A 25,816-nucleotide genomic window follows, 5' to 3' on the forward strand; every position below is an offset into this window, starting at 1 on the left:
CATCAGACATTATAGACATAATATCTAGTATCTTCACTCTTTACAACATCCCTACTGTAAAATAAGGCATCAGGACCTTTGTTTTACAGATACAGAGACTGAAGTTCAGAGCGGTAAAATGACTGCTAAAAAGCTGTAGAGCCACAGTTTAAACCTGGTCTATCTGATTCCAGAAACACAGGCTTTCCCCAACACATGCTGGCATTTTTTGTGCAGTGAGTTTACAAAAGGTAAATCAGTAGTTAGTCTTTCTCTATTAACATAAAGAGTTATAATTAGGTTCAAATGCTAGATTTTGAGCAGCTTGGGCACCTCTTGTTGTTGCTAACAGCCTCTTCAATCAGGTTTCAGCCTATCATTTTGAGCCATTTTTTTTTAAATCTTTGCATGCAATCTACTTTCAACTATGCACAATTCTAGCAGAGCCCTTGTAGAAACAGGAAATTATCAGAAACGCAGACAATTACCTTAAAAAGCTAGAGAAGGACATAGATGTGGTGGACTTTACAGATCCAATTGTATCTGCATGCCAAGAACACATGGCCGTCAAGCAGTGGTGCAGGATGAGAACTCCAGTCTGCTTATTCCCAAGACCATGCATTCTCCACTCGGCTGCCCTGTGTGTAAAAATCACTCCTCTTTCTCTGTCCTCACTCGAGGCCCACTGGACCTTCTGATGGATGGGAAAACTGGCACCATCATCTCTTCTCTCCTGCATTCAAACCGTTTACCTGCACCTTCCTGCCAATGTAGTCACGTAGTCAAGTGGCAACTGAAGACGGTGCACGGTTGCTGTCCCCTGGGAGAAATGCAACCCCAGCAAAGGTCCTGCAAACCCCAGCAAAGGTGCTGCATGCATGCTGATGGGAAACTGCAAATAAGACTTGGTCTTCTGGTTGCCAGTGGAAACGGGACATCCAAGGCAGATAGCATTTTAGTTAGAAGACTCAGGATTCCTCCCGTATAGGTGGTTTGATTATAGGCAAATTCTCTAAACTCTGAGTCTCAGCTTCCTTGGCAGTAAAATGGGAATAGGGATACTCACCTTGCTGGGGATATTAGTGACCATTAGAAAGTAGGTTAAAGTTGTTGGAAAGGTCTAGCAGCAACTCTCATGTGAAAGATGTGATTTTTTTATCAATCATCCCTTTTTTCCCTTGCTGGTGAGAGGACTCTCATCCTAATCATCCCCTACTGTCAGAAAATACCCACTGTAATTGTATTATTTGCCTGGCTGATACTATGATGTGGCCCAGCCCCAGTGACCCATCACCAGCCTCACGCACTGCTATGTAGATGAGAAGGGTTAGCACTTACACAAGCACTTGATAGAACACAAGCACTTGTATGGAGTCTGTTTATAGGTAACTGCATGAGGGCTGTTATGTGTCCATGGATCAAGGCCAGGAGAAAGGATAAGGTTTGGGGGCCATAAAGTATGAATCCTGATTTTGCTATTTACGAGCTTTATGATCTTGTAAAATTCACGTCAGTTTTCTATGCCATTGAATTTCCTCATTTGTAAAATGGGAAAATAACCCTGATTTGAATTGGTGACGGTAGACCCCAGGGGCTGGTACGTTTTGGCAACTGGAGTGATGGAGGGTGAATCTCTCTATTGAACACCACACAGGGAACAAAACGCAACACATAATTACAAATAAATGCTTGCTACATAAAGCAAACATGGGTTTTGTTATGAAGAGCTTTGTGCAAAACATATTTATTTTTTTAAGTTCCCTTTATAAAAATAGAATACGTAACAAATACAAAACGTAAGAGCAGAGAATCTGGCTGTCACCACACAGTCCATACCTTATGCAGCGGAGGATGGGGTGTGGATCGCAGGGTGGGGGTCTCCTCCAGGGCCCTGGGGAGGTGTGGCTAAAAGGAAGGAGTGTTTATGTCCTTGTGATATGGAGGAGAGTGGGCCATCTGGAAATTCATGAGACAAGATTAAACCGAGTCCGTGAAAGTCTGCATGCGTTGGGGGCTCTGTGCCTTCTGCATGTGCAATTTACATGTGTGAGTTGTACATTATAAACAGACAACACTGGCGGGCAGGAGAAAATAATCCCTTCTGTCTTCAGATGCTCCCACGGGGCTTTCCCTGGGGCTAGTCCATGCCCAAGGCCCTCGTGGCCTTTTTGGCATTCAGAAAGTTCTTCTTTTTCCTGGGAGGAACATGCAGTGAAATCTCTGGCTCCTTTGGATTTCTGAATATAAAGAGCTTCTCTCCTGTGTTTAATACATCAATGGTTTCTGCCCCGACAATGGGTACAGGGGCCAGTTCGCCAATGGGCTCCAGTGACAGGTGTGGCCAACTTCCTTTTCCAGAGAATATCATCCTCTCTCTGAGAGGAAGACACGTCTTCTTTAATATGCTAAAAGAACAAAAGATCAAATTCAACATTTTTGGCAATGTACCCTCTGGAGTGTTCTGAGTTCTCCAGAAGAATCTCTCTTTGGGTCCTGAATTCCCCAACCCAGTGCCATTTTAAGGAAAGGTTATTTTCCCCCTTGGTCACCAGATTGCTGTAGAATTAGCTGAAGCCTGTAACAGCGGTGCACTGTAGTCAGCTCTTCCTGGCTCATGACCATTCCATTTTCAGGAGTTTTTTGTTTTGTTTTGTTTGAGATGGAGTTTCGTTCTTGTTGCCCAGCTGCAGTGCAATGGTGCAACCTTGGCTCATTGCAACCTCCGCCTCCTGGGTTCAAGTGATTCTCCTGCCTCAGCCTCCTAAGTAACTGGGACTATCCGTGCGTGCCACCATGCCCAGCTAATTTTTGTATTTTTTTTTTTAATAGAGACGAGGTTTCACCATGTTGGTCAGGATGGTCTTGATTTCTTGACCTCATGATCCGTCCACCTCGGCCTCTTAAAGTGCTGGGACTACACGCGTGAGCCACCACACCTGGACCATTTTCAGGGGTTTTGCAATCCCACTGTCGTCATGTTGTTAGTGTGACATCAGATCAGCCATGGTGGGAATACCTACACCATGGACATTGGCAAATGCTACCAATCAGAAACCACTGCCCGCCTCCCCACCAGCCAATTGTTAAACATTCATGAGTACACCTATGGGCCTCACCCTAAAAGCAGGCTGGTGAAACCTGGTTACAAAGCAACAGTTAGAAGTCAGGCAAAATGTGTTTGCCATAGTAGACTGTGGCACACTTTGAGAATGTTCCATAAAAAGGTTGCTGGAATCCTGGCCATGGGCAGTCCAACCCCTGACTCCCAGGCTGCTCTTGATAATGATGGTGACCACCACCAAGAGCCCTATACATCCTGAAAGCCACAGCACTCGCTCTCTGCCCAAGCAGGCCAGGACAAGGCCATGTCACTGGGGATGCACCTGCTCCATGTCACTGCAGGCTTGCTGATCCTCCCAGAAGGCATGTGGTAGATTCCGCTCCATCGCCATCACCACTAATTACTGCCCTTGTAGCTAGTAAGTCTGCACAAGGATTCAAAGCCAGCTCCGTCTCTCAACCATGGATCCATGGTGCCTCTAGGCAGAGCAAAGGCCCACAGAGGGAGCCAGGACAGTGGGACCATCGTGTCTCTTGATCTGTATCCACTCTACTTCTATTAGTGCAGCCTAGGAATGTCCCTAATGGAATATTTTAGAGTTCTATAAAACGAATTTAATTTTCTTTATCTAGGACTGCATGTACTTCTCTTGGCCAATATCCTGATCTAACTTATCTAAGACTATATTATGATGACTAGGCTACTAATGGTTCCAAGCTTTTTATCACGAACAATCCATGAAGCTTGGTCTCAGCGCCTTCAACTGAGCTCTGAGAAATTGTGGAAGGGGCAGGACTGAGGTAGACACGTCCCTTGAACAGCTACTGTTTCCAGAGTACACACTGACATCACTGTTTAACCCCCTGTGAATCTATGTGATGTTGCTTTTTGTTTCTACATCTTCGCTAGCTGGAATCACAGGAGACACTGGTCAACACTTTGCAGCAATTTAAGACCACGCACACACTGATATCACTGTTTAACCGCCTGTGAATCTACCTGATGTTGCTTTTTGTTTCTACATCTTCCCTAGCTGGAATCACAGGAGACACTGGTCAACACTTTGCAGCAATTTAAGACTACTCTGCCCCTCACTTCCTTCTGTTCTCTAGGTGTGTGATAGCTACAACTAAGGAAAAAGGCATTGGGGTGAAGGTAAAAAGCGCAAGGCTGGAAGTTTAAGGAAATAAAGGGGGCAGTGAGGCAGCCCCAGATCTCATGGCCACTGTTTACCAGCTGCTGGCCTGGAGCCTCTTGTTGTGACTTCCCTGAGCTTCCATTTTATCATCCCCACTGTCTGGAAGGCTCAATGCAGCAAGACATGAAAGGGCTTTGTGAACAGTAGCTATAAGGAATTCTTCTAATTATATCCATTAAAGATAGCCATTAGCTAAAATAAATACAGTAATTTAAATGTTAATAAATATTGAGAACATTCTCTCACTGCTAGCCACAAGCTCATCTTCAGCTTCTAAACTCAGCCCACTGAATAAAGATTTGTGGTCTTCAGGGTCATAAAATCTTTGTCTGTTTGCAGCAACCTCCTTTTCCTTGTCATCTCCTGCCTCCCCAGCCCGGCCCACAAGCAGCTTAGCTCACCCGCTCCCCGGCCACATGGGCAGCGGCCCATCATTACCTCTGCTTTCTCTTGCGGGCCCACAGCATCTTTTCTAATCCTCTGCTTATCAGATCTCCTCGCAGTTTGCTGTCAAAGGCTTGCCACCAACTCTGGTGTTTCCTGCAGGCAAAAAGCGAGTCTTATAGTTTCAAAAAGAATAGAATCTTTGGCCAGGTGTGGTGGCACACGCCTGTAATCCCAGCACTTTGGGAGGCTGAGGTGGGCGGATCACCTGAGGTCAGGAGTCCAAGACCAGCCTGGCCAACATGGTGAAACTCAGTCTCTACTAAAAACTACAAAAATTAGCTGGGTGTGGTAGTGGGTACCTGTAACCCCAGCTACTCAGGAGGCTGAGGCAGGGAGAATTGCTTGAACCCAGGAGGCAGAGGTTGCAGTGAGCTGAGATTGTGCCATTGCACTCTAGCCTGGGCAACAGAGCGAAACGCCATCTCAAAAAAAAAAAAGAATAGAATCTTTAAGTCATGAGTAAACCTACCCATCTCTCAATGCCACCTTTGATTGCCACTAGGACTCCTGCATCCCCAAAGCATTCGCCATTTGTTCTTTCACTCATTCACTGCACATCCATCAAACACCTTTTCCAGCCTCATCAAGATGCAACCTCTGCCCTCAAGGGGCCAAGTCTAGGGGATCACAGACAGAAGAAGGCTGACTGGGATTGGGGGAGACATTTGAGCAAAGGGCCCTTGGGGCACTCATGAAGGAATGGGATCTGTGCGCTGACTTACATACTGGCTGCCTCCCACACTGGGATGAATGCTCTACGCACGCAGGGCTTTGTTGCTTACCCTCCACGGAACCCTAGTACCTAAGACAGAGGACACAGTGGGAGCTCCACAAGTGTCTTATGCATATATGAATACAGAACTTGGGAAAGCACAGGGGAAGCCTGGAAGGTGGGCTAGGCAGGGAGCCCTAAAGCCACGAAGGTGTGTGGTCCTAGACTGAAGCAGAGGGCATTGGACAGTGTTGCCCGGGAGAGCGGGAGGCGTCAAGTCTATAAAGGAAGTGCTAGACTCATTCCCCTGCCTTGGCGGCTCACACCTGCCCAGCTGGTGGTGGAGATGGAGCCTCTCCCACACTGGGCCAGGCAGGCTGTCTCCCAGGAGTCTAACTCCTGGAGCAGAGAAGGGCGGTCTCTGAAGGCAGCACCCCAGAGAGGACGCCCCGAGTGCTTCCCGGGCCCTGCCCTTGCTGGGGCCTGAGCACTGGCTCTTTCCTGGATTCTGACATGGCCCTCAATACAACCCACTCTTGCTTGGATTAACTATTCAGTTCCTATTGCTTGAAACCCAAGACTCGTAACTGATGTAATGGCCAGATGCCAGGTGCTGGGGACACAAGAATAGTGTATGCCTTGCCCTCAGAGACTGGGTTAGTGCCTTGGGACTCCAGAGTCATCCATGCTGCCTGGCCATGAGGCTGGGCAAAGAAAGGCCATGCTCATGCCCATGGTGACACTGACCTCAAGCCCTCTGGCCTCGTCCCAGCTTGGCCTGTCCATCTCTCCCCACCGGCCTCCCAAACTAAGCTGGCTGCAGGGGAAGCACCAAAAACAAGGTCCACAGGGGTGGCAGGCAGGCAGAAGTGGCCTCCCTGCAGCCACACACGTTCCTACTCCAGAGTCACCTCCTTGAATACTTGCCACCTACATGTCTGTGCAGGCAGGCAAACAGTGCACTGGGAAAACCAGGCTGTAAAACCTGGTTTTATTTTTAATATTATTAATAATATTAATACGATTGGCTCCTAATATTCCATGGAGGAGCGTAGCATAGAGCATGTAACTGTCATCCTGTCACTGGACACTCAGTTTGGCAGAGGTGGCCTCCCTATGGCTCCCTCTTGTTCCTCTGACCAGCCCACACCCAGCCCTCTGACTACACCCACAACCAGACCTCTGGCCCCTAACACCCAGCCAGCCTTCTGACCTCAGGCCCCTGACCATGCCCAAACCCAGCCCTCTGACCTCAGCCCACAGCCAGCCCTCTGACCACGCCCACAGCCAGCCCTCTGACCACACCCACACCCAGCCCTCTGACCACGGCCATACCCAGCCCTCTGACCACGCCCACACCCAACCCTCGACCTGACTACACTTAGCACTCTGTCCACACCCACAGCCAGTTCTCTGACCAGCCTACACCCAGTCATCTGACCATTTCCACACCCAGCCCTCTGACCACACCCACACCCAGCCCTCTGACTAGACTAAACCCAGCCCTCTAACTGCGGTCCACATCCCACTTCCTGACCATGCTAGGCCCCAAAGCCACTAGGAAGGCTCCTCACCCCTGTAGCCTCCTGCCCACACCTGCGGCTGTTGTTCCCTCTTTCCCACCCTCCCCCTCACCCCAGACTCTATTCACCCTCTGCAGTGCTTCTTGGCTTTTTGAGTCAGATACTGTGATAAAAAGTATCTCTGATAAGGAAAACATTACCCCTTTTCTGAGGACAAATGCTATCTACACAATCATGACAGTTCAGCAGGCTCTCGGGCTCCCAGATGCCCTCCCAGCCTCCTCTGCATCCTTGCTGAGGCTGTGAGCTCTGCAGCCTGGTGCTCAACATTTTCATCCTGGCCATGGCTTTCCTTGCAGCCTCATTCCCCACCTACTTCATTCTCAAGGGGCACTGCTGGCAGCCCCCTAAACCCGCCTTACTCCACACCCCTTCCTGCCTTTCCCCATAGAGAACCTTTACTGACCAAATTCACACGTGGGGCCCCATCTTAAAGGAGACTGTCCATGCAGAGTTACCCATAATTAAGGAAAAAATGGGCCCAAACTGAATGTCCAGTGACAGAATGACAGTTACATGCTCTATGCTGCACCCCTTAGCATGAGGAGCCAGTAAAAATAATATCCACCTGTGCCAGTGTCAATTACGTTGAAAGAATAAAATTTAAATTAATAACACTAGGAGGAAATATAATCTAGTGATGGGATAAGAATTATATAGGGGGATGTTTGCATGAGCGTTAAAAGGTAAGGAGCAAAATCGCTTCTGCTATAAGATTCTGAAATGCAGAATGTAGCAAGGCTGTATCCACAGTGTGTGCACTCCACACTCGACAAACAAATACACATATTTACAGGCACAACACACACACACAGGTACCAACACACAAACACATGCTCCCACACTTGCAGAGAAACACATTCTGGAGGAAGAAATGTAACAGGATGCTAACAGTCATTTTTCCAGGTGGTAAAACCATGGATATTTCTTTCTCTTCTTCCTTGTTTATGCATGTTTTACATTTTCTTTAATGGGCATGCATGAAATATTTATGGCTGTGGGTAAACTTATTAAGATTCTATTTAAAAAATAAATTGGTGACAAAATTAGGAAGTATGGGCAAAATACATGGGCCTCCCATGACCTCGAGGACTCACGGGGACCCTTCGGGACAGCGACGTGCCCCGGGAGGCAGCCCCTCCACGGCACTCACCTCCGCCTGCCCACGTCGGCCTGCTCCGCTCCACCATCGCCCTCAGCCGCGTGGTCCGGATGTCGCTCGCTACCAGAATCCAGCAGGGCCAGCAGCTGAGGCTGTGAGGCCGTGGGCAGCACCACACTCAGGAGCCGGCGAAGCGTGGCCCCGGGCACCACAGCCATCCTCGCCAGGTACGATGCCAGTCTCAGCTCCTACAGGAAACAACGGAGGGAGCTCAGATCCCGGCCGCCTCTCAACTTGAACCACCATTTTTAATTTATCACATTCTGAGGACATTCTGTCCTGCAGTGATAAATATTTCAGTAGCTTAGTCTGGAAAACATGTTCCCGAACTTTCAGAGCTGTCAGAAAAACACCTATTTGGTCAGCAACCTTGGCTCCGCAGGACCCTTCTAAAGCCTCCATCCATCCCGTCCAACTGCCCTCAAGTCACTGGGGCAGTGCCCAAATCCCCACAGCAAAAGCCCTGCAGCAGGGTGATTCAAAACGAAGGTACTTTCTCCTCCCGCTCCTCACATTCCGTGAGGCCATTAGGCACCAGGAGAGCAGTGCGGACTCTGGAAACGACGGAAGTGTTCCTAAACCAGTGGACAATTAAAGACACCGTGCTATACCCATGCCACAGGATACCACTCCGCAGTCAGAAGAAAGAACTGGAAGGATCCCAGAGGCATTATGTCCAGTGGAAACAGCCGGTCTCCAAAGGTCTCGTGCTGCGTGACTCCATGCATGGAACCACTGGGGCGTGGTGAGACTTGGAGCTGGAGAGCGGCAGTGGATGCCACGGGTGGGGCAGGGGAGGTGGGTGTGGCCTTAAAGGGGCAGCCCAGGGTGGCCTTTGTGGTGGTTGACAGCTCTGTGTCTTGATGATGGTGCTGCTGGTTACATGAATGTACACAGGATAAAATGACAGAGAACTATACGTACATTTTACATCGATGTCAACTTCCTGGTTCTGATCCTGTCTGACACGAACCATTGGGGGAAACTGAGTGAAAATGGGGAGCAGGGCCCTGAAACTCTCTATACTAGCTTTGTAACTTCTTGTGAATCTAAAATAATTTCAAAATTAGCAGCTTTGGCCAGGCATGGTGGCTCACATCTGTAATCCCAGCACTTTGGATAGCTGGAGAGGAAAAGAGACCCAAAGACAGAGCTATCAGGCATCCAACACACAAAGGCCATGAGAAGGAGCAGTGTCCAGCAAGGTGCCTGTGCAGCGGCAGCCAGCGGTGGGAGGGAACGAGTCCAGGTGCCAGAAGCCAAGGAAAGAATGTGTTCAGAAGGGTGGGCTGGGGGATCAGAGACCACAGAGAGGTCAGGAGAAACAAAGACAGGGACTCGACCACTTGGAAACATGGGGTCACTATGACCTTGGTAAGTGCTTTCAGTGAAGGCACGGGGAAGGGTGCTGTTCCAAATACCAAAGCTCCTTCCACGTCCTGACACTTCCCATCCATGGCCTCCCAGCACTGTCACACTGAACTACTCGTTCTTCCCTGACCATCCTGCTCGCCCAGGCCACTAAGCCCTTACACATGAGCTTCCTTCAGGCTGGGGTATATTTCTCCCAGGCTACTCTCTGTCTCTCTCCAGCCCATTCTTTTGGACTCTACATGAGTCTTCCCCAGCCCCATCTTCTGGGTCAGGTGTCCCTCCTCTGATCTCGCATTGGTTTTAACCAACTCTGCTGTAACTGTCCCATTTCTAGTGTGCCTCTGGAACTAGGCTCTTAGGATGAAGTCAGTGACACACACTTCTCTGTCCCTAGCACTTAACCCAGTTCCTGGGACAGAAAGAGTGACCAACAGACATCTGTTGGATACAAGATGGATAAACAGTGACTTCATAAACACCCTGCAGATTCACCTCTTCCTGAGGCAGGGGTCTAAACCTTTATAGCTGGGATCCCACCAGTCAATGTAGGGACAGGTCAGCCCATTGTCACAGCCCTTCCAGTTCCAGTGGTCCCCGATCAGTAATCCTCCAGACAAGTCAATTCACAGGGTCAAGTCTTACTAAAATTGGTGACACAAAAAGCATCCACATGGGTCATGAGCTTTGAATGGGATGCCACTATCTACAGACAGAAATGGACCACAAACGAAACACTTTTACACTGCTGGCAGGGATGTAAACTAGTTCAACCACTATGGAAAACAGTATGAAGGTTCCTTAAAGAACTAAAAGTAGAACTACCATTCGATCCAGCAATCCCACTGCTGGGTACATACCCAAGGAAAAGAAGTCATTATATGAAAAAGACGCACGGACATACATGTTTATAGCAGCACGATTCGCAACTGCAAACATAATGGAACCAACCCAAGTGTCCATCGATCAATAAGTGGATAAAGAAAATGTGGTACATATACACCACGGAATACTACTCAGCCATAACACGGAATGAAATAATGGCCTTTGCAGCAACTTGGATGGAGCTGGAGGCCATTATTCTAAGTGAAGTCACTCAGGAATGGAAAACCACATATTGTATGTTCTCACTTACGAGCAGGAGCTAAGCTATCAGGATGCAAAGGCATAAGAATGATATAATGGACTTTGGGGACTCAGGGGGAAGAATGAGGGGGGGTGAGGGATGAAAGACTACACACTGGGCTGGGTGTGGTGGCTCACACCTGTAATCCCAGCACTTTGGGAGGCCGAGGCGGGTGGACTGCCTGAGGTCAGGAGTTTGAGACCAGTATGGCCAACGTGGTGAAACCCTGTCTCTACTAAAAATACAAAACAATTAGCCGAGCGTGATGGCATGTGCCTGTAATCCTGGCTACTCAGGAGGCTGAGGCAGGGGAATCGCTTGAACCAGGGAGGTGGAGGTTGTAGTGAGCTGAGATCATGCCACTGCACTCCAGCCTGGGTGACAGAGTGAGACTCTATCACACACACACATAAAAACAAAAAACAAAAAAACACTACACATTGGTACAATGCACACTGCTTGGGTGGTGGGTGCACCAAAATCTCAGAAATCACCAATGAAGAACTTATCCATGTAACCAAAAACCACCTGTTCCCTAATTAAAATAAACAAATAAAATTAAAGCAACGGACCATAAGGCAACACAGGGACACAGCTCTCTAGGCAGAGGAGGGTGACAGAGAGGCTCGGAGTGGCCAGTGGACAGCCTCTCTCCCTACTTTCTCCCTGCTCGTCCCCTCAGAATGAAGGAGCAGCAGGAGGAAGAAGGACAAGGAGAGAAATGGAGGACTAAGCTTCCCTGATGATTCTTTTCTCTGGTACAAAAAGAAAATGGCAAAATATGGCTTCCATGAGCATTGTTGCTGGCCTTTTTTATGACACAGGGATGCCTTAGGGTATGTGATAAAATCTACAAGCCTTTTCTCCGGAGAAAACTTCAAGTACTGAGTCATGCAGGGCCTGGTGTGCTTGAATCCTGTGTGGCGGCCCTTTTGTTTCAGAGTTCATTTAGTACCTATTTCTTTTGCAGACCTGCGATGAGCTGGGAGTGAAGTGGCCATCTTCCAGACTGGATGTGCTGGTTCATTTTATGTGTCCATTTGGCTGGGCCACTGTGCCCAGATGCTCAGTTAAGCATTCCTCTTGCTGTTTCTATGGGGGCGTTTTGGGATGAGATTAACATTTACATTGGTGGACTCTGAGGAAAGTCAATTGCCTGCCATAATGTGGCTGGCCTCAGCCCATCAGCTGAAGGCCTGGAGAGAACAAAAAGGCTGACCAGCCCTGAGCAGAAGATAATCCTTTCAGCAGATGGCCTTGGGATTCTAATTGCACCTCCTTCCTGAGTCTCCAGCCTGCAGGTCAACCCTGCAGAATTTGGACACACCAGCTTCCACAATCATGGGAGCCAATTCCTTCAATAAATCTCTTTCTCTACAGGGACGCATCCTATCAGTTTTGTTTCTCTGGAGGACTCTTTTTATTATACAGGAGTTGGGAAGAAAGAAATGCAGCTGAGTAGATATTATTGGGCAGACTATACAAAGCACTAAGTTGGGGACGGAGAAAAACAACGAGCTTACCTGCTCCCTGCTGCCCAGAGCTTCCGGTCTGGCAGCATTTATTCCTCATAGAGCCAATTCTTCAGCAGAATGCTATTGTTTGAACATTTGTGTCTCTTCCAAAACTCATGTTGAAACTTAACCCCAAAAGCCACTTTATTAGGAAGCGGGGCCTTCTGAAGGTGATGAGGTCATGAGGGCTCTGTCCTCAAGAATGGGATTAGTGTCTTATGAAAGGGCTCCAGGGAACTAGCTTAGCCCTTTTTACCTTCCCATTCCCTCTGCCACATAAGGACACAGCTTTGCTGTCCTCCAGAGGACGCAGCACAAGGTACCATCTTGGAAGCAGACAGCAGTTCTCACCAGACACTGCATCTGCAGATGCCTCGATCTCGGACTTTCCAGCCTCCAGAACTGTGAGAAAATTGATAAAGAATTTCTATTCTTTATAAATTATCCAGTCTAGGAATTTTGTATAGTAGCAGAAACAGACTGAGATACATACAGAGTTCACAATTTAAAAGGGCCCACAATCTAGAAATGAACCTGGGTGAAATTCCACTGGTGACGCCGGCTTTCTGTGAAGTCTCAAAGTAACAAAGAAAACGGCGGGGGAATCAAAGTTGAGAGTGGGAGATGGCCCAGTTACACAGAGACACAGGCTGGAGTGGTCATCTGCTTCAGACCCTTCAGAGCTGGTCAGGAAGAGCCGAATCTGTGCGGCACCACGCTGGGCTGAATCCCAAGCCCGCCACGAGCAGTGGTGAGTCCTCCTGCCCTCACCACCTCTGTGCCTCAGTCCCTTTATTCATAAAACAGGGGAATCCTGCCTGTTTCCCATCTTTCTGTAAGGATTAAATGAATAACAGACAGAAGTGCCTAGGACAATACTCAGGGTATGGCAGTGTTCAGGAAACACCAGCTCCTCCCCTGCCCTGTTTGGACACTGTCACTCCAGTGTTAACATTGGCAGCTTGTTTGGTACAGTCAACAGAATAATGACCCCTCCCCAAAATGTCCATGGTCCCATCCTGGGACCTGCGAAGATGTCATCTTACGAGGCGAAGGGTACTTTGCAAGTGGGAATAAGGTTAGGGGCCTTGAGATAGGATGGGAAAGTGGTTATCTTAGATTATCCAGGTGGTTCCAACATAATCACCACGTGGGTCCTTAAAAGCAGAGACCCTCCCTGCTGTGTTAGGTCAGCGAGAGATGTGATGAGGATGCTTGCTGGCTTTGAAGATGAAGAAAGGAGGCCATGACCCAAGGAATGTAGGTGCCACCAGAAGCCAGGAATATCCCCTGGCTGGCAGCCAGCAGAGAAATAAGGACCTCAGTCCTACAACCACCATGGGCTGAACCCCGCCAATTACTTGAGTGAGCAGGAAACAGACTCTCCCCCTAAAGCTTCTGAAAGGCAGGCAAAATGCCAACAGCTTGATTTTAGCCTGGAGAAACCCATGTTGGATTTCTGACCTACAGAACATTAAGGTAAGTTTGTAGCTGTGATAAGCTGCTGTTTGTGGTCAGACAGCAGTGATAGGAAACGAATCCATTTGGGAAGCTGGGTGTGCCTGTGGATGCAGCCAGCTGGACACGTAAAAGTGCCCCAACTCCTCCTCCCTGCTGACTCCCTTCTCAGAGGCTGGAGAGTAAGTGACTCGCACCTCCCCTGCAGCGAACAGGGCCCACGGGTCAGCTCTCAGGTTGTGAGGGGAATCTGCTGCAGGGACTTGGAGGCATTTGCTTCCTTGATGAGAAAGAACAGGCGTGGTGGCAGTTCTCTGACCTCTTACCTCCTTGCTCTGAAAGTTATGGCAGCTGGAACTGTGAGAAGGAACTGTGGAAAGAATCGCAGCACATGACCCTGATATCACTGCATCAGCAAGCACCTCTCCAGAGGCATGTGGCTCGCATTCACCACCGTCTGAAGTCATATTTCCTGCTACTTACAGACACCAGAAGCACAGGAAACCCATCGCAGGATGTGTATAAAACCTGAATGGTAGCAGGCAGACAGGTACATGACTGCATAAGGCTCAGTGCACAGCCTCAGGGCTCTGTATCAGGAAGGGAGGTGAGTCTGCAGCTCTGGCCAAGGATGAGAAAGGCTGGCTGATCTCAACGCAGAGTTGTAGCATGGGGTGCAGTCTCACTGATTGATGGCTCTGGCCCAGTTTTCTCTTACCCACTTTGTTCCTGGTAGAACCTACTTTTTGTATATTAAACTTAGTTAAAGACTGAGAAGAAGGAGAACATTTGGGTGCCTGCCAAATCACAGAAAAGACATGACCGGGGAACACATGATTACGGTTGTGGTTGCTGCCATTAGCACTGATTGAGCGTCCTCTGTGTGCTGGGCCCATGCCAGAGGCTCTGCACACATCTGCTCTGCAGGTTCCAAGGCTGGTTTTTCATCACCATCCTGGAGGTGAGGAAATGTGGATTCTGAGAAAAACATGAAATGACATGCTGGCAAGGGGCGGCCTCAGACCTGGCCAGTGCGTTCTCACCTGGCTGCACAGGGTTGCGAAGGTGTCTGCCTCCATATTTTCCAACAAGTCTTCTAGCACGACACTGTTCTGTTGCTCCTCTCTCAAACTGGAGTGAAAATGAAATATACGTGAGTTAGCTTTTGTTATAAAGTAATACTATGGGATGTTACAAAGTGATACTATGAGATCATGTAGTTATTTAAATAACAAAGCAGCACACGTCTGAGCCACATGATTTTAAAAATATGTCCACAGAAAGAGATGGCCAGAAAGACTGCCTTCTTTTTCTTGCCTAGGTTAATTTGCAAATAACGTGTCAAGGAGGGTTCCCCAGGAGGAAGGCTCCTCAAAGTGAAAAGTTTCATGGGAGCTATAAGGAGACTTTCCTACAGCTTTACAGGGTGATCTCTGTGATGCTGCTTTGAAAACTCTGCATCAGTCCTCATGGTGATGACCAAGAAGACTGGGGTCTACACCCACCATGTGCCCTTGGGTTGAAGTGGACCCAGAATCAAAGGATGGCACCTTTTCACATGAGCCTTCCTGATGTCCACACGAGGGGCTCTGCTTAACACATGCCTTGGCCAATTCAAGTCAGCTTCCTTGATCCGCCTCACGCTCTTACTGGCTAATACACCCCAAACCTTCTGCAGGTGCAAATTACATCAGAAGTTTGATCACAAGCCATCTCCTCCAGGAGCATATGAATACTATATGCCCTAAAATCCCAGGTTAAATCAAATCAATACAGATTGAGCCCCCTCACAATGATTTCAATGGGACAGAACTGCACTTTGATGCATTTACACAGAAGAGCGTGGTAGGATAAAGGAAAATAATCTGGAATTTCACTGCCCAGAAACCATATCCATTGAAATTTGGTCTATTTCCTTCCAATTAATGTGTATGCGTGTGTTTGCAAAAATTAACCACACTGTGTATGGACTTTGCCTCCAATCCTTTCCATGTCCATTTTTTATTCACAGTGGAAAATTATGAAGCTGTTAAAAATTGTGTTTTTCCAAGGATTCTTAATGCCCCAGCCAAGGCTAAGCGTCTAATGTGAATTGAAAAACAATACACAGAACAACAAAAAGACTGGGGGTCTGTCTGTTTCATAATTTTACAAAAGCAGGATATAAAATACTATGTTTATGGTAAAATTGGAATAAGGCCTGTAATCTAGTTTACTGTCTTGTGACAATGTCAATTCACGTACCGTGACTATGTCAGATGTTACCAAGAAAGAAAGCTGGGGGAAGGGTATATGGCACTCTTCCTACTATCTTTGCAACTTCTTGTGAGTCTATATTTCAAAATAAAAAGTTTAAAAATATTATGTTTAGTAAAACTTCAATGATATTAAATTTAAAAAAGAAGTGTGTCAGGGAAGAAGGAGTACGCTACAAAGCTAGCAGCTCATGTTGGAGCAATGGGATGACACCTTAGGTAAGAGGGTGAGAGCCCAGGTGTGTACGGTTGGGCTGAGTTGGAGATGCAGGTTCTCCAGGCCTGCTGGGGACTAATATCTTCAGGTACCATGGGGCACACAGCGTACCTCTGCTGATGTTGCTCCAGTAACGTCTGGCTCTTGCTCAGGGCTTGCTGCAGGACAGTAGAGACCTGTCTTTCAGAATCCACCTCCCCAGGTTCGTTCAGAATCCCGGGCCCATCGGCCACCCACTGCTGCCAGCTTGCCAGGGCCTGCTGCTGCTGGGCCGCCTCCTGCTGCACCAGCTGGTCCTCCAGCTTCCTCTCCAGCTCCTGGAGCTCCTACACAAGGAGGGGACAGAGGGTGAACCCCACTGCACAAGGCGGGTGGGCTGCAGGGCAAAATCTGACCTCCTGGGTGTCTCGCTACCAGCCTAGCATGACCCTGTCTTGCCTGGTTCCCCATCCAGCTGTGCCACGTGATGCAATGTGAGTGCACCACGATCGCTCACCCCTGTGTCACCTCCATGTCTCCACATAGGCCGTTCCCTCCACCTGCAGTGCCTTTCTCCATCTGCCTGACCAATCCCCAGTCTTCTTTCACCCCTCGGCTTAAGAAAAACCTCCTTGGTGAAGGGCTCCTTAGTGAAAGGATCCCTGAGTTCCTTGGGAGACGAAGATGCCCTCTCCTCACGTGCCCACTCACTTTCCCTTGCATGCACTCCGTTTCCTGTCACCTGAAATCACTGTCCTGTGCTTTCCTGCTAAAGTGTGAGCTCTTTGAGGGCAGGACTGTGTCTCCTTCTCCCTGTCTGCAAAGTGCCTGGTGGCTGGCACCTGTCACTGCATATGGTGGGGTATCTGCATGCACCCACCATGGATGAAAGCCAAGTTGGAACACAGCAACCATGGCTACTACCACCATTACCGTCAGGGTCCTGGGCACTGCTCTGTGTACTTTTCATACATGAATCTCACTGAACCCTTATAACAACCCTTCAGAATATATACTGTTAGTTCTCTTGCTTTATAGGTAAAGAAACAGGCAGACAGAGTTAAATTAATTTGCCAGATGATGCAACTATTGAGTGGCAGATCCAGAATTTGAAGCCAGGCTAGCTGGCTCTGAAACTGTGTTCTTAACCACTAGTCTACACTGTCTCTTCTTGGCCAAACAGAAGTAATCTGCATTCTTAGGACACCAGGATTAGATAATCTCACACAAGAAACTGTCCACAGCCTGCTTAGGGGGGTGGTGAGGGGAGGCAGGAGGGCCCCAGGCCTTGGAGGATGCAGGTACATTTAACCCAGTATTTACCAGATTGGTCAGTACATAATTAGGACTGGAAGGTGGACAGGGTGTTAAATCCTAAGAGGCCTTGGTTGGACTTCACCAGGGGAGGACGGTCCTTGATCCTCCTAAATAGGTACAAAATGGTCTGCCTTTCTGCAGAGAGGCCAAAGCTTGCATCAAACACTCAAAAGGGTCTCAAAGCCCCCTAAAGACTGAAACACTATCCAAGAACCATGACAGAAGAAAATCAGCCAGAGACAGACTGCATCTCTCGGTAGCATGGAGAGCCTTCTATCCTACCCAGGCATTTGGGTGCTGAGCCTTCGAGAACTCCTGAGCAGGGCTCCTAGTATGCTCAGATGTGGAACTATGACTATCCCTCTCACTGCAGCATCCCACAAGGAAACACAGTCCAGTGGAGTTCCAGCAGTATGTGTTGTCATGCTGTCAGCACGGCTAGGAGCTGGAGGCAGAGATCCCATTTCTACCCAGCCCACCTCGAGGAGAAGGGAGGCTCACATCTGAGCCTGTCTGTGTCACCAGAAGAACAGTGGAACATACAGAGCTTTTCAAACACCAGGAGAGCCCTGGTCAGGAATAGAATATAAGGTGGAAATATGTCCCACGGTTTATAATCTGCTGATGGCATCCCCAAACCCCTGCACCCTTCCACCTGCCTGCCACCTGGCACAACTGGAATCCAAAACTTGGTTCTGGAATTGTCTTCCCTAATAGCTGATTTCCTCGCCAGATTTTCAATGCTGACAGCAGGGACTCAGGAGCATCGCTGACGCGCTCTCCCTTCTCCCCAGCAGTCAGCACAGTGCACGGCTCATGGAAGAAGAAACAGCAACAATAATAACAATGACAATGATGAGGGGGATGACGGCAGCTGGCATTTACTGAATGCCAATATGGTGCCAGATTGTATCAGCAGATTATAAAAGTTACATTAGTGGTTTAATCTTCAAAAAATAACACAAGATAGGAATTTTTTTGTCATCTAATTTTATATATAAGGTAACTGAAGTAAGAGACTATAATGGAATCTCCTGAAATCACAGAGCTGGGCAAGAGGCAGAGTCAGGGTGATTTCAGGTGTCTCTGACTCTGGGTCCCATCACTCAGCTCTCATGCCCTTAGTAATCACTCCACAGGTATCTGCTGAATGAATGAATAGATATACAGATGTTGACGATGGATGGAAGCGTGGATGGGGGGAGGAAAAAGGGATGGAGGGGAAGAAAGGCACACACAGAAAGGGAGAGAGAGAGATAATAGGTAGATTGGGGGATTCAGGGGTGAATGAGACATGAAAACTCACTGTCTAGTGAGGGGGAGACTCATGTCAACAGTTGCAGAGATGAGAAATGCCATCATCTGCTTTGGGATGGAGGGTTACGGGAGCTGGAAGAGACCAGCTGTGCCAGAGGGAATCTTGGATGGCTTCACAGAGGAAGTAACATTAGGGTTTGTCTTAGAATATGGAGAGGAGTCTGCAAGGAGGTACAGCAGAAGCATTCTAGGCAGAGGTCCTTCAAAGGGACACATGCCTGAATGTGTCTCCAATGCTCAGGGGGCAGCAAGAAGGTCTAAGGGCTAAAATGCAGGATCTGAGAGAGGGAGCGGTGAAAGGCGGGATTTTTTAATGTAGAGCTGGGGATGGGGCTGTGAATCATCACTTTTATTTTTCAGAAACATCCCCCTGGCCACCATGCAGAGGGGTAACTAGAGTAGGGAGAAAGGAAGGTAAGCAGAAATTGAAGTTAGGACAGGAGCATGGGCTTTGGAGGGAGGTTTAAAGTCTGCTTTTCAGCTGTGGGACCTTGGTGAAATGACTTAACCTTCCTAAGCCTCAGCTCCTCCATCTGTAAAGTGGGTATGAAAACATCATGGGATGGACATGAGGTTTAAACACTTAGCCCACTGCTTTGGACATAACGAGAGCTCCACTGATGCTGGCTAATATCAAGGTTATTTCTGTTGTTCCGGTCTAGATACATCAGACTAGTGAAGCTGGGCAGCCAAAGGTGGAAATGAGAAAACCCAGGCAGAATCAACAGACGGTGGCCAGTGGTACATGGGAAGAAAGGCAGAGGGACGATCAGAAGATGCCAAGACTGGGTGCAGTGGCTCATGCCTGTAATCCCAGCACTTTGGGAGGTCAAGGTGGGAGGATCACTTGAGGTCAGGAGTTCGAGATCAGCCTGGCCAACATGGCCTTGTCTCTACTAAAAATACAAAATTAGCTGGGCATGGTGGTGCATGCCTATAGTCTCAGCTACTCGGGAGGCTGAGGGAGGACAATCAATTGAACCCAGGAGGTGGAGGTTGCGGTGAGCTGAGATCACACCACTGCACTCCAGCCTGGGTGACAGTGACTCTGTCTCAAAACAGTAAACAAAGAAGAAGATGCCAAGTGAGGCTCAGGAAAGTAAGCACACAATTTAAACTGAAATGCAAATACAGTGGGTACCATTTGTTTGGGGTCACATTATCTGTTAGGAGTAAGTCTATCCCATTTAAATTTACCTATCATTGTCACTTGGCCCTCTGATCCAACTAAGCCTTGCATATGTTCCAAGTTCGCAAAATGAGTCTAAATCTTTCATCAGATGAGGTGCACTTGATACAGTTTTCTTAGGAGTAATTTCTTCCAAAGCATTCTATTTCATGCTTTTTTAATTCTCCTGAATGTTTAACAGCCTAAAAGCCCATTCCCAATAGGAAAGTGGTTTACACAGAATGAGCAAATTGAAGAATGCAAGTCTAATATCTGGAACAAAACAACAGGCTTGTCTTCATTTCAAATGCAAACTCAAGTAAGGGTGTATCATATGCATTGCCTTACTACCCATTTAATAACACGGCATCATCTGATTTATCAGCTGCTCCCAACTCAGGACACATTAACTCTGTTCTAAACAAACTGGAGGCAGGAGTTACTCAAGAGTTTTAAGATAAAATAAAAAATGTAAGTGTCGTACTCTCCAATGATTATACTAATAGAAATCAGTGTGGTTTGAAGTAAAAAGCACAACTATGTGTTTTAGGGCTGTACTAAGGGTGTTTCTTGGGCACTTAGGATGAGCAGATGAATCATGCACTGAAGGCTAAATGTTCCTGGTGTCTCCCTCTGCCCCTAACTCACTAAATGACCTTGGACCTGCTCTTCCCTCTGCAGGCTCTATTTCCTCCATCTGGAATTCAGGGCAGTGATCCGCCTCCATGCTAACCACCTCGAGTGTAATACTTGCTGTGGGCTTTGGAGGGTTCCTTCTATTATTAATTTGCTATGGAGTTTTATCTTGAATGGGTGTTAAATTCAGTTAAAGACTGATATGGTTTGGATTTGTGTCCCCACCCAAATCTCATGTTGAACTGTAATCCCCAGTGTTGGAGGTGAGGCCTGCTGGAAGGTGATTGGATCATGGGAGTGGATCCTTCATGAATGGTTTAGCGCCATCCCTTTGGTGCTGTTCTTGTGACAGTGAGTGAGTTATAGTGAGATCTGGTTGTTTAAAACTGTGTAACACCTCCTCCACTCTCTCTTCCTTTTGCTCCAGCCATGAAAGATGTGCCTCCTTTCCCTCTGCCTTCTGCCATAATTGTAAGTTTCCTGAGGTTTTCACAGAGGCTGAGCAGATGCATCATGCTTCCTGTACAGCCTGCAGAATTATGAGCCAATTAAACCTCCATTTTTTACAAATTACCCAGTCTCAGGTACTTCTTTATAGCAATGTGAGAACAGACTAACACAGAAAATTGGTACTGAGGAGTGGGCACCGCTACAACAATACTTGCAAATGTGAAAGCAGCTTTGAAATTGGGTAACCAAAGGAGGTTGGAAGAGTGTGGAGGGCTCAGAAGACCGAAAGATGAGGGAAAGTTTGGAACTTCCTAGAGACTTGTTACATTGTTGTGACCAAAATGCTGACTGTAATATGGACAATGAATTCTAGGCTGAGGAAGTCTCAGATGGAGATGAGGAACTCATTGGGAACTGGAGTAAAGGTCACTTTTGCCATGCTTTAGCAAAGAGACTGGTGGCATTGTGCCCCTACTCTAAAGATCTATGGAATTTTGAATTTGAGAGTGATGATTTAGGGTATCTGGTAGAAGATATATCTAGCAGCAAATCATTCAAGGTATGACCTGGCTGCTTCTAACAACCTATGCTCATATGTGTGAGCAAAGAAATGACCTGAAACTGGACCTTATATTTAAAAGGGAAGCAGAGTGTAAAAGTGTGGAAAATTTTCAGCCCACCATAGCCAAGAGAATGGGAAAAAGACCTTAAAGGCATTTCAGAGACCTTCACAGCAGCCCTTTAATCACAGCCCCAGAGGCCTAGGAGAGAAGAATGGTTTCTTGGGCCAGGCCCAGTGCCCCGCTGCCCTATGCAGCCTTGGGACCTTGCTCCCTGCATCCAGCCTCAGCTCAAAGGACCCCAGGTGCAGCTTGGACCACTGCTCACAAGATGCAAACTGTAAGCCTTGGCATCTTACATGTGGTGTTAAGCCTGCAGGTGCACAGAATGAAAGAGTTGGGTCTTGCGAGCCTCCACCTAGATTTCAGAGGATATATGGAAAAGCCCCATGTCCAGGCAGAAGCCTTCTGCCAGGGCAGAGCCCTCATGAAGAACCTCTACTAGGGCAATGTGGAAGGGAAACGTGAGGTTGGAGCCCCCACACAGAGTCTCCACTGGGACACTGCCTAGTGGAGCTGTGGTAAGGGGGCCACTATCCTCTACACTCTGGAATGGTAGATCCACTGACAGCTTGCATCTGTGCCTAGAAATACTGCAGATACTCAACACCAGCCCTTGAGAGCAGCTGTTGGGGCTGAATCACAGGGGCTGAGTTGCCCAAGTTTTGCCCATCCCTTGGACCAGCATGACCTGAATATGAGACATGGAGTCAAAGGAGATTATTTTGGAACTTTAAGATTTGATGACTACCATCTGCATTTCAGACTTGCCTGGGGCCTGTAACCGCTTCTTTTGGCCAATTTCTCCCTTTTGGAACAGGAATATTTACCCAATGCCTATGGCTCCATTGCATCATTGGAAGTAACTAACTTGTTTTTTAATTTATAGGCTCATAGGTGGAATGGGCTTACATTGTCTCAGATGAGACTTTGGAATTTTGAGTAAATGCTGGAATGAGTTAAGACTCTGGGGGACTTTTGGGAAGGCACAATTATATCTTGAAATGTGAGAAGAACATGGTATTTGGGTGGGGTTACATCTCATGTCGAACTGTAATCCCCAATGTTGCAGGTGGAGCCTGGTGGGAAATGACTGGATCACGGGGGTCCTTCATGAATTGTTTAGCACAATCCCTTTGGTGCTCTTCTCGTGATGGAGTTATTATGAGATCTGGTTGTTTAAAAGTATGTGGCACCTCTCCCTACTTCTCTTCCTCCTGCTCTGGCTATGTAAGACATGCCTGCTTCCCCTTTACCTTCTACTATGATTTTAAGTTTCCTGAGTCCTCCCCAGAAGCTAGGCAGATGCATCATGCTTCCTGTATAGCCTGTGGAATCACGAGCCAATTAAACCTCTTTCCTTTATAAATTACCCAGTCTCAGGGTATTTCTTTATAGTAATGCAAGAACAGACTAATATAAAGACTTATTCTCTATATACTAAAATGATCACATGAGTCGCTCCCCTTTAATTTGTTAATCAGGTGAATTTTGTAAATGGATGTTTTAATGTTAAACCAACCTTATCTTCCTAGAATAAACCCAACCTGTCCATAATGTATTAATTTTTTATAGATGGCTGTATCCTGCTATTTTGTTTTCAAATGGTACATGCATGTTCACATGCAAGATTGAAGTACAATTGTTCTTTCTGGTGCTGTTCATGTGTGGTTTTGGTGTTAAAGTTATCTAGCAGGATAAAATGAGTTGAGGAATATTCCCTATTTTTCTAACACCAGGAATAATTAATATATGAGATTGGCAAAATACCTTAAACTCTGGCAATGAGTTGGGTGTCTTTTGTGTGGGTATGGAAGATTTTAAAGTACTGAATCAATTTCTTTCATGACAACAGGGTTATATAGACATTTTTTTTTCTACTTGAGCCAATTTTGGTGATTTGCATTTTTCTAGTTTTTGAATTCATTTCAGTTTTTGAATTCATCTGTATAAAGTTGTTGACAACATTCTCTTATTTTAAAAAAACTCTACTGCATCTATAGTCATGTTGCTTTTTATATTCTTAATATTATTGTCTTTTATATTTCTTAATGGTTGCTCTTGCCAAGGGTTTGTATATTTTATTAGACTTTTCTCAAAAAAATCTCTTCACTTTATCAATTCTATGGTAGTTTTGTTTTTTATTTTGTTTATGTTATATTTCAGAAGACACACTTTTTTTTTTTTTTTTTTTTTTTTTGAGGGAACCTCGCTCTGTCTCACCCAGGCTGGCATGAACTCAGCTCCCTGCAGCCTCCACCTCCTGGGTTCAAGCAATTCTTCTGTCTCAGTCTCCAGAGTAGCTGGGACTACAGGCATGTGCCACCACACCAGGCTAATTTTGTATTTTTAGTAGAGACAGGGTTTCACTGTGTTGGCCAGGCTGGTCTTGAACTCCTGACCTCAGGTGATCCACTCACCTCAGCCTCCCAAAATGTACATACTTTAAAACATATGTTTATTGAGGTATAATTTCTGTATGTTTTAGAAGAAACATGGTGTAAACAAAATAAAAAACAACACGTGTTATTTTTCCCCTTTTTATATAATCTTAATTGTGAGCCTTTCTTCTTTTCTAATACCAGTTTAGGGCACAAATTTTCCTCTTAAAACTGCTTTAGCTGAATTTTACACAATTTCATACATCACAGTTATTCTCTGTATTTTTAAATTTCCATGATGTTATCCCTGACCTGTAAACTATTCAAAAGCATGTTTTAAAATAAATTTGTAAAATTTATTTTTTCTAAAATTTTGATTTTTTTTCCTAAAATCAACCTCTAAAATTGATTTTTATTTTTATTTTTTTTGAGATGGAGTCTTGCTCTGTCGCCCAGGCTGGAGTGCAGTGGCACAGTCTCGGCTCACTGCAAGCTCTGCCTCCTGGGTTCACGTCATTCTCCTGCCTCAGCCTCCCGAGTAGCTGGAACTACAGGCGCCCGCCACCACGCCCAGCTAATTTTTTGTATTTTTAGTAGAGATGGGGTTTCACTGTGTTAGTCAGGATGGTCTCGATCTCCTGACCTCATGATCTGCCCACCTCGGCCTCCCAAAGTGCTGGGATTACAGGCGTGAGCCACCGTACCAGGCCTAAAATTGATTTTTCAAAATCAATTTAAAAATTTCCAAAGTCCAAATTATGGACCCTTTATAATCATCTTTTTAAAAATGAATTAAACTTAATTTCCCCTTGTCAAAAGGTATTAAAATAATATTGTATAGTCAATTATTTTTAACTGTTCTGATGTGTGCTGGAGATACATATTCATTATTTTTTGGCTATAAGATGATTTATATGTGCATTAAAACACCTTGTTAAATGTGTTGTTTAGTTCATCTATATCTTTACCCGTGTTTCATTTGATCAATAAATCAACCACTGACAGAAGTATGCTGAAATTTCCCACTATGATGATAGATTTATCAATTTCTCCCTGTTCTAGCAATTGTTCTTGTTGTTATTTTGAGTCTTTTATTAAATCTACGCAAGTTAAACTCACTATATGCTCCAGGTGAATAAAATTTTTAAATCACACCCGTAATCCCAGAACTTTGGGAGGCCAAGGCGGGAGGATCATTTGAGCCCAGCTGAGATGGGGTAAAACCCCATCTCTACAAAAAATACCAAAAAAAAAAAAAGCTGGGTATGATGGCACATGCCCATGTGGTCCCAGCTACTTGGAGGGGTGAGGTGGGAGGATTGCCTGAGCCCGAGAGGTCAAGGCTGCAGTGAGCCAAGATTGGGCCATTGCATTCCAGCCTGCTCAACAGAGTAAGACCCTGTCTGAAAAACAGAAAAAAAAAAAAAAAAATTAAATCATTTTTGTAATATCTTTAACAATTTCACAAATTATTATTATTTTAGATTCTGTGTTGATAATATGGATCTCTAAAGTATTCAGGGATCGTAATCTGGCTTGCTTTGTTTCTCCTGTATGCAGGTCATCTCGCTTTGCTTCTTTATGTGTTTGGTGATGTTTTTCTTCAATTGAGAGCTCACATTCAGCTGAACTTGATCTATGGAAATCCTGAGCTACTCCACTGAGAATATTTTTTTTCTGGAGAGGATCTGTCTTTGCATGAAGACAGTGAACTAACCTGGAATTATTTTAATTTAATTTATCACCTCGGAGATTTTGTGACTGGATGGCTAAAATGCATTTGGATTTGTTCTTCATGTTAGCAGAGGCCTTCGATTAAAAACTCACAGGAAGAGCTTCACCTGGAGCAGGTGTGGAGATGGGTT

At 46.4% G+C, this 25,816-nt stretch overlaps 1 protein-coding gene across 3 annotated transcripts in view; it reads right to left on the reverse strand.

The window, feature by feature from the left end:
- Positions 1-1,308: 1,308 nt before the first annotated feature.
- Positions 1,309-25,816, reverse strand: part of EVC2 (EvC ciliary complex subunit 2) — a 148,398-nt gene continuing 123,890 nt past the window's right edge. The window contains exons 17-21 of one of the 3 annotated variants that reach the window (XM_008017936.3): positions 16,195-16,409; positions 14,655-14,742; positions 8,134-8,330; positions 4,677-4,778; positions 1,309-2,384 (exon numbers count right to left, since the gene is read on the reverse strand). In XM_008017936.3, the coding sequence (XP_008016127.3) occupies positions 2,117-2,384; positions 4,677-4,778; positions 8,134-8,330; positions 14,655-14,742; positions 16,195-16,409 (870 nt within the window). In that variant the 3' untranslated portion in view covers positions 1,309-2,116. The remainder of the gene's footprint in view (positions 2,385-4,676; positions 4,779-8,133; positions 8,331-14,654; positions 14,743-16,194; positions 16,410-25,816) is intronic. The other 2 variants (XM_008017932.3, XM_073012516.1) reach the window with 2 other exon arrangements.

Source organism: Chlorocebus sabaeus, chromosome 27, assembly GCF_047675955.1.
Source record: "Chlorocebus sabaeus isolate Y175 chromosome 27, mChlSab1.0.hap1, whole genome shotgun sequence".
NCBI lineage: Eukaryota > Metazoa > Chordata > Mammalia > Primates > Cercopithecidae > Chlorocebus > Chlorocebus sabaeus.